General features: G+C 40.3%; 1 protein-coding gene across 1 annotated transcript in view; it reads right to left on the bottom strand.

The window, feature by feature from the left end:
* cntn1b (contactin 1b) overlaps positions 1-20,278 on the bottom strand; it is a 259,706-nt gene that overhangs the window by 7,028 nt on the left and 232,400 nt on the right. The window contains exon 22 of the mRNA XM_007894635.2: positions 19,071-19,230. Within this exon, the coding sequence (XP_007892826.1) occupies positions 19,071-19,230 (160 nt within the window). The remainder of the gene's footprint in view (positions 1-19,070; positions 19,231-20,278) is intronic.

Raw genomic sequence — 20,278 nt, 5'->3', positions numbered from 1 at the left:
GCAACATAATGACTTATCAGTTTGCTGGAAAAACTCTGGAATGTGAAAAAGCCACAAGATTGATCAAGCCCATGCCTTCCACAGACCACGTCCCATTGGCTTCACCCAATCCAATCATCTCCTAATATCCCTTCCCCTTCATTTTATGAATCAAGTTGACTCTTAAATAGGTTGTTGCTTTCTGCTTCAACAGCCAGTGTCCTCCCTTTTGTAAATTTACAAAAAGATAAAATTTGATTGTTCATTTCATTGCTGTTTGTGAAAAGTTGACACAGATCAGCTACCTTTGCTGACGTAACAATAGTCAATACATTTCTAAGGAACTATTTGTGTGAAGGTCTTTGAGACTTTTTGGTGTGATAAGGTACTATATCAAGTGAATTATTTAGTACTCGTATTCATGTGGCAGAATGAAAGACTTGATGATTATTCTGAAATTTATTCCTACATTTAAGGAAAATGGTCTGAAACTACGTAAGTTTGAAAGAAAAAAGATTCAGCAAGACAAGGCTAGGCTCGGCAAGGTTTATAGGCAAATCTTATGCTTGCATTTGATATTTGATACATTAACATTGTGTAATTTTGTTTTTCAAAAATTTCTGTGGAAGCCTCTTTATGTTTGGAATCCGAATTTACCATGCTATAAGGTTCAATTATGCTTTTATTGAACTGGAAATAATCAGTGGAAGCCAGATAGTTTAATGTTCATAATCGGATTTAGACGAGGGATTTCCTGTATCTCCTGGGTCATGAGGATTTTGCTTTTGGATTAGAACTGTGCATGTCAGAGGACTGTTTGGCTTATAGTCCTTTTGCCTCTCAGAACTAGATTTGGATCCAGTCTTGACTGATCAGATGAATGTCTACTGTGTCTCTTTGGGTAGTAGAAGGCCTGGGTAGAATGAATTTTCACTCACCACTGGCCCACACAAAAAAAGTACCCAAAATAAATTATTAAGTCACTCAGAAACACTTGTTGCACACTGCAGCAGGTAAGAGGAGAAAGTAAGGGGTGAATGTTTTGAGCATGGGATGAAGTAGAAGAGGAAATGATCATTTGCATTTGATATATGGTACCTAACCTGGAAGTGCTTGATGCTGAAACAAAATGACAAAGGTGGAAAGGTACTTCACTCTGCAGCAGACAATCAATTTGACAATCACAAAATCTGCAAACAAAATTGCTTGTCCTAAACTTTCATAAATTCAAAAATGTCAGAATGGGTTAAACTGATGCTCAAAAACTGGCTATGAAGGAAAAAAGGCTGCTCCCAGCAATTTATCTCAAAGGAGGAGTGTACCAAATGTGACCCGAAGGAACGTATTCTAAACAGCATACAAAACGCATTGTTTGCACATTGTTTCAACACATAGTTGAGATTCACTATGAACAATTGTTGTCTGACATTTCCTTGTTTGAGTCTTTTAATAATAAAGTTAAAAGAAATATCAGACAAATAATACACCCCTGCTATCCATATTAAAAAAATATTTTCATAAAAGTGTTTTATCAACATTTTCCCATAATTACAAAACACCTCAAATACGTCAACATTCATACATCCTTGAACTGCAGATAACCAAAGCACCCACTCCTTTGTATCCTCCTATACTACCATTCCACAGCCCGTATCAGAGAAGGCAAACTTTCTCAATCATTTTCACTACCCATTCCTCTCCGCTTCCCTCCCTTCCNAAAAAAAGGCCACTTGAGGTGGAACAACACTTATTTCGTCATCCTAACCATGGGAACACTGATATTGTTGAGCTTAAAAATGTGTGATTTCTAACAGGCAACACAATGCTTTCATGTTACACAACATAAATTTTAGTGAAAATATACTTAACCAAGGAACAATTAGAATTGTGTTGCATTCGAAGGGTGAGTTGGTGCCTTAGAATTTGTATGTACTGTATATTCTGTGAAGCACTTTGAGATGTCTAGAAGACGTGAAAAGCGCTATATCAAATGCAAGGATCATTATTATTATTATCAATAGAAAGCTACAGGTCTGAAAGTGAAAACAAGCATCTGCCATCACTGAAAATGTGAGACCTAATCTTATACTGCCAGAGATGTGGAAAGAACAAGATTATGAAATCAATAATGATAATCCTTGCATTTGATATAGTACATTATCACGTTTTCAAGACAACAACAACTTGCACTTAGAGGAATATAGGAATAGGAGGAGACAATTCAGCCCTTCGAGCCTGTTCCGGCATTTAATTAGATCATGACTGATCTGTACCTCAACTAATCCTTTCAATTCCAATTTCCCGCTTTCTCCCCATACCCCTTATCTTGAAGGTATGTATGGATCCAGCATCCACGGCCTTTTGGGGGAGACAATTCCAAATTTCTGCCCCCTTTGAGTGAAAAAATGCTTCCTGATTTCACTCTTAAATGAGCTGGTTCTAATTTTAAGACTATGCCCCCTTGTTTTGGATTCCCCACCAGAGGAAATAGCCTCTTTGTATCTCCCCTATCAAACCCCTTTATTATCTTAAATACCTTAATCAAATCACCCCTCAACCTTCTAAACTCAAGGGAATACAATCCAAGTTTACGCAGCCTTTCCTCATAATTTAACCCTTTAAGATTCTGGTAACATTCTAGTGAACCTGCGCTGCACCCCCTCCAGGGCCAATATATCTTTCCTGAGGTGTGGTGCCCAAAACTGAATGCAGTACTCCAGATGGGAGTATAGCGCCCTCCATGCAGAGTAGAGTCTCAGAGCGATTCACCGAATATACTGTAAAGTGAATTGACTGTATATTTTGTGGGTGAAACGCGGCAGCCAGTTGCACACAGCAGTGTCCCACAAACAGGCATGGATTGAGTGACCAAATTATTATTTATTTGTTTAAATATTTAAAGGCATTTAAACGATTCAAGTGCAGTTGCTGAAAATCAGAAATGATCAGAAGCAATGTCAGGAAGAAGGAACATAATCAATAAAAATAATAATCCTTCATTTGATACAGCACCTTTCTCGTCAAGAGGATGTTTCAGAGCTTCTCAGGATTTACTGTAAAGTCTAGTGACAGAATTTTGTAGGTGAACGTGGCAACCAATTTGCACGCAGCAATGTTCATCAAACAGCTATAAAGTGAGTGATCAAGTAGCAGGTATATTTCATACAATATAAAGTTGAATCTCAACTCCAACAAGAAACTAAGATTTTTCATTTACACAAGTCATAATGGAATTAAATTGCAACTATTTATGAAAGTTTGAAAAAAAATACCTTAAAAAAATGCTTACAGCTGGTAGAGAAACCTTTGACATCACCACATTGATCATTCATTTGGATTTTTTTCTGAGTATCATTCAACATAAAGTAAGAATGATATTTGGCCCACATACCAATTTTGCTTGTGAAAGTGACTATTTCACCACTTAAGTCTCCAGAGTCCTTGAGGGTGTGCAGTTACAGATGTCTGTATTGTCTAGCTCTAATGCTTTATTTAAAGTCCAAAGTAATTCCCGTAGCTTCACACTGCTCCAGTATAACGTCCCGCAATTACCCAACATGCTTGGAATTTGAACATGTTTGTAACTTTCCCTGTGGCAATTAAGAATGCTCAATGATTGACAACATCCATGTCAAAGTGCAGAACCAAACATTCATTCACTGACTACAAAATAACAAGATAGCCTTTGTATTTATTTTCCTTTCCTTCCATAACTATTTAGTAACCCTTTCAAAACATTAACCAGAAATGTTAATGGGCAGGAAAAATAAACAGAGCATTAATACTGCATAACTGGTAGCCCCTCAGCTGATGTTATCAGTTCATCTATTTTTATTGACTGATAACCAGAGAGCTCTGTTCATGATAGCGTCTGATATATTTAAATCATGCTGATATTTTATTGAAATGTTCAAAATTTGGTGAAGTTATTATGAAACTAACATTTATTTTCTCACTGAATGCAAGGTTGAAGTCCTGAGTTTCATCTCCCAGGTTGCTGGATGGAATATGGTTTGGAAATGAGACATATTATCACAAAGAAAGACTTAAATTGTCTATCCCACTCTGGCAACCACGCTTCAAAAATGATTCTCATAATAAGTCCAACTGAGGTATATGTAAAGGTCAGATGTTTGGATCAATTTGTCACAGCTACTGGCTTCTAACCTATCTTTCATGTATTCCTTTTGGAACACACATTGGGCAACTAAGGACAGAGATGAAATATCTAGCTACTCCAGAGAGTCAGGCCTCCTTCTGTGCAGTAGCTTTCTACTACTATTCCATGTGTCCATGCTTCAGTTGAGGCGAGGTCCCATCTGCCTGTTCAGGTGGACATTAAAGATCCCGTGGCACTATTCAGAAAGAGAAGGGAGTTTCTCTCCTGTTGTCCTGAGATTAAAATTGGTCATTCACTTCATGGTTGTTTGTGGGACACTGCTGTGGGCGAAACTAGCTGCCATATTCGCTTGCAAACACATAGTCACAGCTGTGAAGCTCTGTGGGACATCTTTCTGACGAAAAAGGGCTATAGCAGATGCAATGATTATTGTTAATAATATCACTTTTAACATTGTTGTTTAGTTTCCAGATTGGCAAGGGAGCTAAGAATTGAGCATTCCCAATTTTTAAGTAACCGCAATGAATTTGGATACCATGGGCTCGGAATTCCATTAGCCATTATGGTGCTTGTGTAAAGGGGTCTGGTTGGTGATCTGGTGAATTCCATTAAGTGGTACAAATGGTAAAATGTTAATGCTTAAAAATTGAGTTATTCAACTTGTAGAAAAATAAGACCTTCTTAGACGTTTTCACAGGACTACCTCATCTCCAGTAAACAAGCGCAGAACTTTACAGCAACAACAACAAAATTCCATTTATAGAGCGCCTTTCACGTCGGGAGGACGTCCCAAGGCACTGGACAGTTGGGGTCAGGACCCGAGCAGGGGGGAAATGGTCAGGGTGAGGGGGGGAAGGGAGGGAGTGAGGAGGGGTTAGAGAGTCGAGAGGGGAGCTGAAGGCACGGTCAAAGAGAAAGGTCTTGAGATCGGCCTTGAAGGAGGAAAGGGCACGTAGGTAGGGGGATAGTAGGTCGGAGAGGTAGGAGAGAGCAAGGCCGTGAATGGCCTTGTAGGTGAGGATGAGGATCTTGAATTCGATTTACAAGACTTTAGGGCATAAAATTAACAATTGTGTTCCCATTAACTTCCCAAATTACCCAAATCATCTTAATTCACATTTGTACTTTATTTAGGGCCCATTGTGTGATGCGTCATCAAGCTCTCTCTTTTGGGTGCTGATATATCAGTGCTTTTTTAAAAAAAAGTTCCAAAGATGAATTTCCATACATTTGTATATTTCTAAGTAGAAAAAATGACATACAAAACTACAATGACTTGAGGCACACAAAAGCATATCGGCTGCAGAACAGACAACATCAAACTCCAAGGATTATTTAGGTTTTTCACAGAATTAAGAAATAGGAACATGGGAAAGCACAGGACGAGAAAAGGTCTTTTTATCTGGTCAATCAAAGTAATGTATAAAAATAAATATCCTACCCAATTCCTTCCTGAATACGCTGACAATGTTTTCCTCCACCCCCTCCCTGGAGAATCTATTCCTCAGTCTCTGTGTGAAGTAATTAAATTTGCTCTATCTGTTCACCTTCGTCTGAGCTCGAGTCTGTGTTCCCCCCAATCGAGATTGTGTAGCTGATCGTGTAAAACATAAATGACTTTTTTTCTAAGCATTACTTTCCCAGTAAATATTCATCCCGTACATCTAAATGCAAAGCTTACTTTTTAAAACCCTAAACCCACTGAAGACGACCACGTTTGTGATAAAGCGATTCCTTCCAGCACATTCAGGTCAGGAAAATGACAATCGGCACAAAATCGACACCACCTTGTTTCAGACATAAATAATTCGAAATGTCAGGAAAGTGACAAGCTAGGACTCATTTCTCTATTTATAGCTGTACTGCTCATTTGTTACTGCACTGCAGATATATCATACACAACCCATCTTATGAAGAATGTCTTTACTTTAAGAGGAATCTTGGAGTATGGAGTAATTTGTAACACAAGGCAGCAAAAGTAAAGCACCGGGATTTCGGATGTTGCAATGAGAGAGGAAATATACAGGAAAATGTGTTACTTCTTCCAAATGTAAATTCTCTATGCCCTCAGTAACATCAGAAAAGTGATTTGGATAAAGAAATGGTCTTTGACCCATTTGATCTCATTCGACTAGAAAAGTAACACTGCTGTCGTCCCACTACAGCATCAGCTATTTCTACAAGGATTCCAGTGACTTGAACTCAAACAACCTTCTTTGTAATCTCCTCCAACTGATGATTATCTTCGATGTAAAATTCTTCTTGGTGTCTGCTAAAATTGCCCTCACAATCCAAAAGCCTGTGCCCTGTTGCCCGGTTGTCATGATACACTTGAAATTATTGATCAGATTTTCCTTTTAATAATAATAATCCTTGCATTTGATATAGCGCTTTTCACATCTTCTAGACGTCTCAAAGTGCTTCACAGAATAGACGGTAAAGTGAATTGACTGTATATTTGTGGGCGAAACGCGGCAGCCAACTGCACACAGCAGCGTCCCACAAACAGTCGTGGATTGAAAATGACCAATTTATTATTGTTTTGTTTTGGAGGGATTATTAGTATTTTCATTCTCATTCAGGAAGAAAGAACGTGTATTTTTCCAGTCCCTTTTATGTTGAAAGATCTTAAAATGCTTCTCCATATTTACTGTTGAGTGTACTGACTGTGATTGCAGGCAAACAGTACAGAAATTTTACACACAACTAAGTCCAATAAAAAACAACAAATTACATTTGCTTAGCACCTTTCATGTTAGGAGGACATTCCCAAAGCGCTAGACATTCAGGGATCACCCGAGCTGGTGCCACATAATGAATGACCTAATTCACCTGAAGACAGAAACCCACTTTTTGTTTTGAATAATGCCATGGGATCTTAAACATTCACCTGAAGTACCGGCAGGCAAGGCTTTTGTTTAACAACTCATTCATTAGCTACATCACCTCTGACAATACATTGCTCCACCAACACTGGGCTGGGGACTGCGAGCTGAAGTCTCGAGGTGGGGCTTGAACCTAAGTGGGTCTGACTCAATGGTGAGAGTGTTGCCCTCTGAGCCAGATTGACACCAAACCCTCTGCAAGGCATTGTCTGAGATGTTGCCTTTTGAGCTTGGTCTCACCTACAAATTACTATCTTACACTGAATCTCTAAATGCAGGTTATTTATGCACACGTGGAACAGGAGAGATTGCAGGTCAGACCCTGAGGCACACCATTCAACATTCGATCAAGCTCTCCTTACAGCCATTCTGCTTCTCTCCCTTTTGTCAGTTTATCATTGTCCTTTTCATCTGTATTCAGCACAGAGCTGTACATTTCCTTCCTTTAGTTTTGAAGCAATGTGATTTATTTGAAAGCTTCAGTTGATTTTCATTTTTCTTTTCTTTTCTGTTCTGTGATTATCATCTTGATGTGATCAGCAGACTCCTCCCTGGCTTCCAACACTAATTGTACCTCTATTACATTGACAAAAAGGGGTATTTCACGAGATCTCTCTCCCAACGCAACTTCACCTTGCTTCTCTCTCCTGCATTCAAATTAAAATCCTAAAGATATCTCTCTTCAGCTGTGCCTTTGGTCAAATATTAAACCGTATTTCTCTGCTTGGTGTCCTCCACCCTTCTCAGCTCCCCTCAGATCTTGGACTCCCAGTGAGCTCTGTGAAGCGCTTTGAGGCATCCTCACGGCTTGAAGGGCCCTATGGTAAACTCACATAAGTTGTATCAGTCGGGATCATAACATTTAATACGATGTATGCAAAGTCCGAGTTGCAGGCAAAACATAGATGTTGCAGAAAATCTGATTTAATCAATAGTCCACAATGCGCATGTGTAATTTAATGCAGCTGGTGAGTGAGCTTGCAGAATTTGTCATTACGGGTTAATACTGCATTTCCTGTGATCCAATGCATTTTCACCCATCACCGCATGCTCACTTACCTGCTTAAACTTTAATGTTTGAATCGCATTGAATCGAGGGAAATTAAGTTCTTCTGTGCATGCGTCGATGGACGGAGGCTACATTAACTGTGATTTAATGCAACCGGCTGGTAAGTGCCAAGCATCGACAGTAAGGATGTCATTTCCTGCGATTCAAGGCTTCCAGTAAGCGCAGGAGTTTTGGGGGTAGGGGAGCAGTGTTACGACTAAGGAGGTAAGCAATACAAATTGTGTAAAGAAATCTAAGTAGGTTTGATAGGAAACTAATAGGACTCGGGTGAATGTATGACTTAGGCATTTATACGACTTATTAAGACTTATGAGTTTTACTGTTTATAAATGTAAATGATTGTTCTGTCCACTACATTTGTCAAGGGTTTGAGATGTTCATTTATGTAAAAACTCGCCTGGTTCGAGTCCTACCTCACGAACAACTAGCAGTACATCTACACAAATGGCTTCTCCTCCCGCTCTCACCCAGTTACCTGCGGAGTACCCCAAGGATCCATCCTTGGCCCCCTCCTCTTTCTGATCTATATGCTCCCTCTTGGGAATGTCATCCGCAGACATGGGGTACACTTCCACATGTACGCGGACGACACCCAACTCTATTTTTCCACCTCAGTCCCCTTATGTTCTGTCAACCTGCCTGTCAGACCTCAGGAGTTGGATGAGAGCAAATTTCCTTTAGCTGAACGTTGACAAGACGGAAGCCATACTCATTGGCTCTCATCAACGTCTAAAATCACATGGTTCTCACCTCCTCCATCCACCTGACCTCCCTCTAAACCTCTTTGAACTAGTATGCAACTTAGGCGTCAGGTTCGATCCCCAATTACCCTTCCTCCCCCACATCCGGTCCCTCACCAGCACTGTTTTCTTCCACCTCCGATGTATCGCCCGTCTCCGCCAATACCTCACTCCAAAAGCCGCTGAAACTTTGGTTCATGGTCACCTCTCGGCTGGACTATTCAAATGCCCTCCTCGCCAGTCTCCCCTCCACTACCATCCATAAAATCCAGGTTATACAAAACTCTGCCGCCTGCATTCTTACCCGCACCAAACTCCGCTCCGCGATTACCCCAGTTCTTGCCAGACTGCACTGGCTGCCTGTCCCAGAGAGGATCGACTTCAAGATCCTCACCCTTGTCTTCAAATCTCTCCACTCCTCTGCACCCCCTACCTCTCTGACCTCCTCTCTCCTCACAACAGTGCCCACTGCCTTTGTTCCACCGGGTCTGGCCTTCTCCTTGTCCCCCGAGTCCTCCGCTCCGCTATCGGCGGCCGTGCCTTCAGCCACTACACCCCGAGACTCTGGAACTCACTTCCTCACTCCCTTCGCCTCGCTCCCTCTCTTCCCATTTTCAGGTCTCGGCTGAAGACCTTTCTTTTCAACCGGGCCTTTGGTCACCTTCCTCCTCCTCCTGGCTCGGCCCCGGCATCCGGTACTGTGAAGCGCTCTGAGATGCCGTCCGGCGTGGAGGTCGCTATATAAATCCAAGTTGTTGTTGTTGACTTTGATGAACCAAAACCAATATTATCCTAATATTTCCTAACTTCTTTGAATCTCTCCCCCCCACTCACCCACCCCACACATGCACACACGCCCACAGGATTGCCTACGCGTGATGCGTGGAGAACTGGTAGAATTCATTGCAGGTCTTTTATGAATTGGACTATCAGCCACACTAGCAGTCGTTCATGAGAAAGACCAACTGAAGTGTGAAGAACGTATGTTCAATTACTACATCTCAGCCAGTTTTATTTATTTGTTCATTTTAAGCACTCAGCACACATCTAATCAACATACTTTTATTTTAAGCACCAGGTAAACACAAGTCTTTAGCCACCTATGGTTTGGTTTCATTTGTCAGCAATCAAGCTAATCCACTGAGGTTATGTGGCGGTGTGTAAATAGGGCATTTGTCTGCCTCCTTGACATTCCAGCCCATTAGTGCTGGACAGTCCAACAACAGCACAAAAGAAGCCTGATGCAATGAATCTGTGACCAGGAGCAGCATAAGTGCAAAGTGATTTATGGCCTGGCAAGAAGAAAGCACCAAATTTGTTTTGCTATGTGTCAAACTACACCTAAACATCCTCCAGCTCTGGACATGGAAAAGAAGAAGAGAAAATAGCTACAGCAGCAGGAAGCAGAGTGTAGCTGCAGGCCAGAAAGCTATTACTCACTGGTCCATGGAAGAGAAGGGTCTGCTGTTGGTCACATGCAGTGCTGCTGACAGGTAATTAACTCTTAATGATAATATGCATAAGACCTTCAAAAAGGCTCCATTGCAGAGACCAGCATCCATTGCACTGAAATCCATGCATCCAATGCAAGTCATATTTGTTGTCACTTTGCTTACTTTTATTGAGGTTAAAAACACAAAATGAAGACAGTGGCCAAAATAATCTATTTTAATTATTTCTACAAAGGCTCAATATGAGAACCACCCCCTAGATTCTATTTAAGATTTTGTAATTTTAAATCAGCAAGATATTGAAACTGTAATAATAATCCTTGCAGTTGATACTGTGCCTTAACACATCTCAAAGCCCTTGACAGCATTTATTGTATAGTGTAAAGGCCTGTGTGTTTTGTAGGTTAACAAGGCTGTCAATTTGCACTCATGAACAGTCATGAACAACCAATTTTATGTGGGGGATTGTTGTCCAGGCCACCGGGATAAAGGTGCTTCTCAAAAGCCTCCTCTTCGACCTAGCCTTTGGACATCCTCCTACCTTCCCTGCCCTCCACCCTCCCAGATCCAAATCCTGGACTGTCCAGTCCAGTGCCTTGGGATGTCCTCCTGACGTGAAAGGCACGATAGGAATGTAATTTTGTATTGTATTGTCAAGTCCGTACTCTTTTCAAATAATGCCATAGAATCTTTAACATCCATCTGAACAAGCAGACAGTATCCTATCTTAATGTATTATCTGAAGGACAGCACCTCCGACACCCCCAGCACTGTTATTGGAGCATCAGCCTAGCCTGTGAAACTCAAAGTCCCGACTTGGTGCTTTGAACCCACATTCTTCTTACTCGGAGGCAAGGGTGCTACCAACTGACCCAGATTAATGCTTGTAAGAACAGGCTGTAAAATCCAGAGGAATAAACCAACACCAACAACTTGTATTTGCATAGCACCCTTCATGCAGGATAACGTCTTGCAGCCCTGCACAATGGCAAGGTTGGACACCAAGTTAGGGAGAAGGGAGAGTTGACTATAGGTGCTGTTGAAGGAAAATAGAAGCACCATGAACTGGTTGTACAGCTTCTGTAAAAGGGGATTTAATTGGGCCCAGAATGTGTTCTCTGTAGTTGGCTGCTTTATAATTCACATGAGAAAGCTGATCTCACTGCACAAAATCTTTAATACTGTCTAATCAGTTTTCACCATCATCAGAAGTCTTTAGCTGTAAAAGACAGTAATCTAGTGCTGGGATTACTCGTGTCACAATATGCAAAGGGGCTTGAACAGTAGGAAGGCAGGGGAAAGAACAACAACAACAACAACAAGATTCCATTTATAGAGCGCCTTTCATGTCGGGAGGACGTCCCAAGGCGCTGTACAGTTGGGTCAGGACCCGAGCATTGGGGGGAAATGGTCAGGGTGAGGCAAGGGAGGGAGCGAGGAGGGGGTAGAGAGTCGAGAGTGGAGCTGAAGGCACGTCAAAGAGAAAGGTCTTGAGACCGGCCTTGAAGGAGGAAAGGGAGGAGGCAAGGCGAACCACCATGATCACACATCATACAACCATTCCACTTGGCACATGAGTTTGCAATGCAGTTGCATCAATATGTACAAACTGCGTCATTTTGTAATGTTCTGTTGGGACTTCACAGGATTACAATCTTTCTGTAAATTGTTTCTACACTTCTACTCAGTCCTTTCACTCTCTAAATACAGGGAGAAAAGAACAAATGTATTTAGCGTGACTGATAATGGGAATGGAGCGCTATCATGTAAAAACATACTACCGCTGTGTAAACTGCATCCAGAATTGCTCCATTGCAAGTTTAAAATGTTATTTGGTGCCAACAACCATCAGTGCAAACACATCAGAAAAGGGGTGGAAAGTGAAATAACACGTGATCCAGCAAGCCTGTTCCTTCCATTGACCCATGCAAAACCAACTCCTTTCACAAACACTCTACCTCCTTGGAGAAAATTCTGCATCAAAACTCCTCAAGCATACGAGTAAAATCTCCACCCAGGCTATTCAGCAGCTTTTTTTTCCCAACTAATCTCTATCTCTCTGCAGGTGACTCCCACCCACCCCACCCCCCCGCCCCCAGCAACCAGCAGATTTTATTGTAAGCATCAAATACAGTACTGTACTTTTGACGAATGACTGCCCTGTACCATATTTAATCAAAATGTGGGACAATGTCAAGTGCTAACTTGCTAACTGCCTATGTTTATGACATTTAATACCCTGAAAGGACATTTGGTTCAGAAACTAGAATATCTTTATTCAGAATAAATTTAGAACAAAGTCCTTGCATTCAGCAACAACAGTGCACAGTGAAGGCATGGAACTGAAATGTTCTTTTGTCAAACTGATGCATAACTCACCTGAGATAAACACAAGATCCTTTGCTGTATTAGAGATAATATCATCGGGTTTTGTTTATGAGGGATACGCCCTTACAAGAGACTATAGGTCCTCTCACTATATAGTTGCCTATAATAATTCCCATTTTCAACAGCACAGATATGTTCCTTTGGCTGAATTCTCAATCAATTATCACAGGCTGAGATAGAGGTACACTTAATGGAAATGTTGACACTTTCCCTGAGGCATATTTGAGGCACAGCAGCTTTGCTGTAGATATATGACCTCAGAAACATGTACAATTCAATTGAAAAGAAAGCTTTCAACAAAGTCCTAAGATTCAATCTAGTATTTTAGACATGAGAATAATATTGCATGAGAGGAGGAGGACCAACTTACATTTTTATCCCAAAAGTTATCCAAATTGCACAATGCAAAAACTTCAATCATTTCATAATGTTTGTGGTTTGAGTTTAAATGCTTCTCGGTGCAGATACGAGGTTGGGACTGTTTGCGTGCATACAGCTTTGCTGTGCAAATCCCAACACGTATTTTCCCTGTTATCAACCGAAACAGGCAGATAGGTGCTATCTGTGGTTGCCATTGGCTTAATTTAAAATCTGTCGTTTTCTTTCCTCTTTTAACTTTTCCCTACCTGTCAGTCTGTGCTGATGAGATTCCTGATCACTGGTGTTCTTCTGGTGGACTGGAGAATAATAATTCTTGCTGGTAGTGATTAATTTGTTTTCCCAGCTTGTGTTGGGGAAGTCAGATGGCCCAATTCCTGGCAGGGTTTGTGTACATTTTCTGTCTTGGTGTGGTAGGTTTATGGGTCTACACATATTCCTGTTGGTGCATGTGTACGTGCATCTGTTTGTTTGGCTTTGTCAGGAGAAAATAATTATGCAATCGGTGAAGATTTCAGGATATGATCTTCTGTTTTGTGAAAATCCTCCAAATAGGAAAATCCTCCAATGAGGAGCCCATCGCAGACCTAAATGATCATCCCTAATCAATGGCTAATCTCTGGTTGCTTTTCTTCTCTTACATCAATGAAAAGGAATGTTACTTCTATTCATAGTTTGTGCAAAGGCTCTGCTACAATTTTCATCCAGTGACTTCTCACAGTGTAATTTAACATCACTGAACCTACACTTTGGGTTGGAAAACTATTTGCAAAGATTTGCAATGGTTAAGATCTGTTAACTTTACAACTCCAACAGCAAAATGACCCAAAGCCAAAACCGCACGGGGCCTCAGACAAAATCACACATTCTTATTCAAACACTTTTCAAACATTTGCATCAAAGCATGGAAAGGATAGAGTTGTGCCAAACCACTAATGAAATAATGTTAAACAAGTAAATATTTAATGATGAAGGATTCAATTGCTTCTATATGGTCTTTCTTTACACAGCTATGTCACACAAATATCTCACTGTCGAAACAGCACAAATCCTGATAAATATTGTTCCAACCGAGTGCTCAAAGTGGCATTCAGGATACCAGAGACGATTTATGGCTTGAGGATTTTATACCATTTCTTTTGCACCTTTCATGGTTTTATTATGGCTGCGATCAACGGATGCTGTGGAAAAATTTAAAATCTCTATTGGGATAAAATTCCACCTGGGTCTTTAGATTTACTTTAGAAAAGTAGCATTTTAGAAAGTCCAGAATTTGGCAGCTTGTTAAATTAATAATAATCCTTACATTTGGTATGGTCCATTTCACCTCAGGAGCACGTTCTAAAGTGCTTCATAGGATATGCTGTAAAATGCAGTGATTGTGTGTTTTTGTGGGCAAATGTGGAAGCCAATTTGCACACAACAAATTTTGAATAGTATGGGATCTTTAACATCCTTCTGAATAGGGAGACAAGACCTTAGTTTAATGTTTTATCTGAAGGAATCACCTGCGACAATGGAGCAGACTCCAGCACTGCACTGGAGTGTCAGATTAGATAATATGAGTTCCAAGATGGGACTTGAACCCCAACCCTCTGACTCGGAGGCGAGAGTACTGCCAACTGAGCCAGCCTTGACCCACAAATTCATTCATAACTTTGAGGTTGTTTTTCTGACATTGTCAAAAGAAACTTACAGAAAATCGACTTGAAAAAATAAAAACTAAGAATTAGCCAAATTCTGTACGCTTTGAATCGTTACATTGAGAGAGTAAATCTAGACCCAGGTGCAATTATCATATATATCTCTGCCCATATACCTCTGGTTGCTGTGAGACGCTACACTGCATGAAGGGCTCTATTTGAATGTAAGTTATTGTAATAATAAGTTGTAACAAGTGTTTTGGTGACTATCACCTGCTCTGCTCTCAGCTGAAGATCATGGTCTGGGGCTTGCCAAGATGCACATGGGATTTGTTGAAATCAACTTGCTGGGAACAAAAGGAAATTTGAAACAAAGACTGCTTCTTACTTTCAAAAAGAATGAAGTATACATTGCTTCTGCTGGGAGTTTGTTCCTTATATCCTTATATGAAAGAAAAAAACCTAATCTCTATTTCCACTTGAGATTTTTCATTTTAAACCTCTGCACATGACTTATGTTCTCACAGTCAAAATAGATCAGTGAAGACCTGGATCTTATCAATTAAAACCGGAACTTCAAGTGCCACACACTTACTATCAGTCCACACAAGCATTATATCTAACAATACGTACAACATGTTTTATTCAAGAGATATGGTAGAGGAGTCATCTGTATGAGAAATAGCCAACAAAATATATCAAAAGATAACCTTATAGTTAATCTGACTATTGAGAATAAACGAATATTGATGTCATGTTTATGCTACTTAAATTCCTGATAATGCTTTTGTTTGTTCTAGATAAACCATGGGAAAGTGAATATCAGAACGACAGACAGAAGAACTGGCAATGACTCCAGTGAAGATTTACTAAATAATAATAACCCTTACATTTGTTATAACATCTTTCACTTTGGGAGTACGTACAAAAACACATCACAAGATTTTCTGTAAAGTTCAGTGCTTTGTAGGCATATGCGGCAGCCAATTTGTACATTAAATCACAAACAACCATGAAATGAATGACCAATTCATTATAACATTTTATCTCCCAGATAAAATTGTTCCTTCATGTCATGGCTTCTTATGAGGCATTGGCTACCCTGTTTACCCACAAAATACATCGTAAATCCTGTAAAACGCTCTGAAATGTCCACTTGATGTGAAAGGCAAAATGATATAAAATGTAATAATTATTACATATTACATCAGTTATACCTCACATATTACAAACTTACTAAATCTATTTGGTACAATTACATTATATTCTTAGCTGGAGTTTGCTGAATGACATTATAATAATGATCTTCATTTTTGGTATTGTGCCTTATCATGTTGACAAGAGTTTTCTGTGAAGCTTTTTGGCTGTATTTGTAAGCAGACCAGCAGCCGATTTGTGTATCAGTTTGGCGAGTTGGTGCCACTCTCATCTCTGAGTCAGAAGGAAGTGGATTCACGACTCATGTCAGGACTTTGGAATTGCATCGACCGACACTCCAATGCAGTGCTGTAGGTGTGCTGCATGACTTGCCTGTTCAAGTGGACATTAAAGATCCCAAGCCATTACTCAAAAAGAGAAGGGAGTTTCTCCCAGATAAAATTGGTATTTCACTTTGTGGCTGTTTCTGAAAATTGTTGTGTACAAATCCACAATTACTGCAATTTACAGTGAATTCTGTTTGAAGATTGAAGATGTTCCCCTGATGTGAAAGGCACTGTATAAAATGCAAGGATTATTATTTATTTACTATTAAACTAAAACCATGGCTAGCAGGACTAATGAAGGGAAGATCTGGTCCGTCAAACTGGAATTCCCAGCTAAGTGGAATTGTAATGCTAGTACTGGCATTTAAAAATATAGCGAATAAGCTATTTTTTGCTTGTGTGATTCAAATAATCCGAGTCTAATTCAATACCCTTAGCCACTGTGAAGGCCAGCAAGGACTTTGAGGTTGCATATGGTGGCACTGGCATGTGCGAGGAGAGTTGAGAGTTGGAAATCTGCAGAAACTTTTTTTTTTAAAAATTCGGCTTCGGGTCCAGTCTGGCAAGGTTTGAATTCCAGATACCAGGGGAGTCTGATAAGACACAGTTTACTGTATGACCTTGTATTCATTTGTGTTGAATTTCAAATTCATCTACAAAAATATAGTTACTTTATAGTAAAAAAAATCCTTTTTAGCCCTCTGAGACTCTTTTGCAGTGATCAGGCCATGTGCATACTGAATCAAGCTCCCTTTGTATGATGTTGCTGCCCCCTCTGATTCCAAATTCCCCTTCCAATTTGGTGACATTTGCAAATTTAACAACTTTACATTGGGTCTGAGAATCCAGCTTATTCAAGTGCACAACGAACAGGAGCTGTCACAGTATGCGCCCCTCCTCACCATTTTAACCTAGTTCCATTTGGCTGATTGAGCCTATGCTGGAGCAACCAGCTATTTACCTCTTATCCTATTTTCTTATCATTGTCTACACATGTCTGGAGAGCTGAAAAGTTCAATCATCACCTTTTTTTCCCCCAGGGGTAGGATAGTCCACCTTCTACTACAGAATCTCTGTACCATCCATGTGGCACAATTTCTGAGTTAGGTGTTGTAAACTTTTTTTTATTAATGAGGCACTTGATACACAACAGACTGAACGACTAACTCAATGCATGGAGCATGATTTGTAAAAACTCAGTTTCCATTCCTTAGCATCGATACGGGATTAGAAGAATACTCAATTCACCCAAACATTGCCAAAAGCCTGACTGTACATATTCCACTGACAGATCATTTCCTGCATATGCTGAGCTGCTTCAAGGACCATCAGGATAAATAGGGACAAAGAAGTCGCATCATCAAGCATCTCATGCACTTGGGGCCAAAGGGATATTAAGCAGCATCTGGAAAGAAGAAGTTTTCCTTGGAGATGTAGAGGAAACACGATGGCACATTCCTGTAGAACAGCCTAAGGAATTGCTTCTGAGCATCTGTGCAGTGTCAGGCAAGGAAAACACGTATCACACCATCTTGAGATGAATATAATCTAGATCCATTTGTGAAAAAGTAAGAAGACAAAAGGACCTAATTGTGCTAAAATTTCTTTTTCAAGCTGTCAAATATATTTAATATTTTCCACAGGTCAGAGGAGGCAGCAGGAAGATGCACATGATTGATTTTAGTACTGGCTGTTATCTAGTGCATGTCAATGGGTTGGCCGAGTGTTCACTCCTATTAATAATAATAATCCTTGCATTTAATAGAACATTTTATCATGTCGTCAAGATGTCTCAAAGCTCTTCACAGGATATACTGTAAAATGGCTTGACTGTGTATTCTGTGGGCGAAACAAGGTCCATAAACAGTAATGGAGTGAGTAACCAATTTTATTCGGGGGATTGTTGGCCAGGACACCAGGAGAAACATCCACCTGAACAGGCAAATGGGACGTCGGTTTAATGTCTCATCCAAACGATGAAAATATGTACTATAATATAGACCTCAGGTTTTGATTTCAATTCCTACCTTTTGGGGACATACAAAGCACTCTCTCCATAACAATGACCTCCCCACAGAACACTGTACCATTGAAATGAACAGGGAATGACTGCCTGTACCATACCTGGAAATTGAGGGTTGGCATACATCATAGATCAAATGGCCTCACCTTGATTTCTGGGGCATTGGGGGCAATGTCCATTATCACCGATTGATCATAGACTTTGCTGTTCCTTGAGCAAGTGCTTGCACTTTGGGTGTTTGTCCTTTCCCAGTGTCACTACGTTGGGCTGAAGTGCTAACAGGTTACTCTGCTACATGTTTCTGGACTCCTATCATGACATCTTCAATCATAAGTTAGTAGGGAAGAGGAACAGTCTCTTATTCCATCAAACTATTCCCTCCAAAGACCATGTACAATGTGCCCAATCATTTTTTCCACCCATCTCAATCTTACCTGCCTAAGGTATAAGATCCAGGAAGGTAAAATGCTGTAAAATGTCTCCAAGCTTCTTATGATGACCATACAAAACTCCAAGATAGCAAATTAACCAATTCAACATTTACAAAGTATTAAATGTATTCCTACATTATCAAATGATCAGAAGCGCATTCAGGCCAGTGGGGTCCATTCCACAAATTCACCACTTCGGTGGAAGATTTCTTCTCATTGATACTCTTCCTCAAGGTTCATTCATTTTATGCTCATCTATTCTGCTGCCATCACAAAATAAGTTAAATAACTTACCTGCATCTGCATTATTCACAAAGAGCTGCTACGTCAATCTTCTGTTCTCCAGTGATCTCAGACAGTGTCCCAAATCCTCCAACTCCCAACCGAGTGACACTGACTGAGGCCGAATGTTATTGTTCCACCAATCAACAGCATTTCTTTGTAGAAATTGTCTTGAAAAGAAAAGTGCAACTGCGTACCTTTTGAAATCTTGATTGAGCCCACTGCCCCATCGCCTCCTTCACTGTAGGCCCTGACCTCCACAATGTAGTCCCCCTCATCGTAAACAGGTATATCTATATTGTGGTTTAAGGTCTGTAGCAGTGTGCCATTAACGGTTCCATCTCTTCTATATAGCACCTAAAAGTGTAAAAGAAACCTTGATGTAGTATATACGTGACACTTAATAGAATATAAAACACTGAAAATTTAGCAGGAATCTGACAGTGAGTTTCCATTTACAGATAGTCCAGGCATTATCTGACCTGAAAATATTTCAGTTAGTATTCCATCCAACCTAGGCACTGAGCAATACACTGACATATCTGTGTGAACATTTTTAAGTATGATACACCATGAAACTAATACACCACTGTATTCTTTTAAATATCCAAGTGAACACAGCATTCATCTTACTCAACTTCTATTTTCTTTTCCCACTTTTTGTATTCCCCTAACATTTTCCAGCCTCCCGTAAGGACACAGTTGGCCAGGTATAGCAAGTCACTGTGATTGGAATAATTTTGATGTGGCGTAATATTATTCTAAAATTATGCAAAACATATATTTTTGTACTGCTCCATAGTCATTGTCATGTTGTATTTTGTTTTCCGTTTTAGCAAATCTAACTGAAAAATGTGGGAATCGCCCTATAATTGAGATTGTCTTACATTCAGAACAATATAGTATGTGTTGGTTAAATGTTAAACACCTCAGAGAACCGATGTTGAAAAAGCCATCAGACTGCAGCTTTTTTTGGTCAGCTGTCTGCTTGACACACACAGAATTCCTAAGAGTATCCACACCAGACAAAGTTCCACATATGTATACCACCTCCGCATGGAAATTTCCATGCATCTGGAATGAAATGCATAGTCTCTCCCTGGAGGGATGAGCTCTGCTTACCTAATTCTGGAGCGTATTAGGCACAGCTTGTGTGTGCTGGGGTACTGCTGGAGTTGATCAGCGAAAAAACATAGAGAGAGCAGTGTCTGGCAAGCTTCAAGCGCTCCGAGACGCCGTCCGACGTGAAGGGCACTATATATAAATGCAAGTTGTTGTTGTTCCACTATTTGTCCAGTTACTACCACCTTACCTATTAGGGCTTTGACTTATAGAGTTAAAAGGAGTTGAGTGGTAACGAATCCCTATACCCCCCTGTGACCACAACATTTTAAATGTTACATTT

The sequence above is a fragment of the Callorhinchus milii genome, unplaced genomic scaffold, assembly GCF_018977255.1.
Source record: "Callorhinchus milii isolate IMCB2004 unplaced genomic scaffold, IMCB_Cmil_1.0 Scaffold5, whole genome shotgun sequence".
NCBI classification, from domain to species: Eukaryota; Metazoa; Chordata; class Chondrichthyes; order Chimaeriformes; family Callorhinchidae; genus Callorhinchus; species Callorhinchus milii.
Note: the sequence above shows the minus strand (reverse complement) of the source record. Positions and strands in the feature narration are given on the sequence as shown.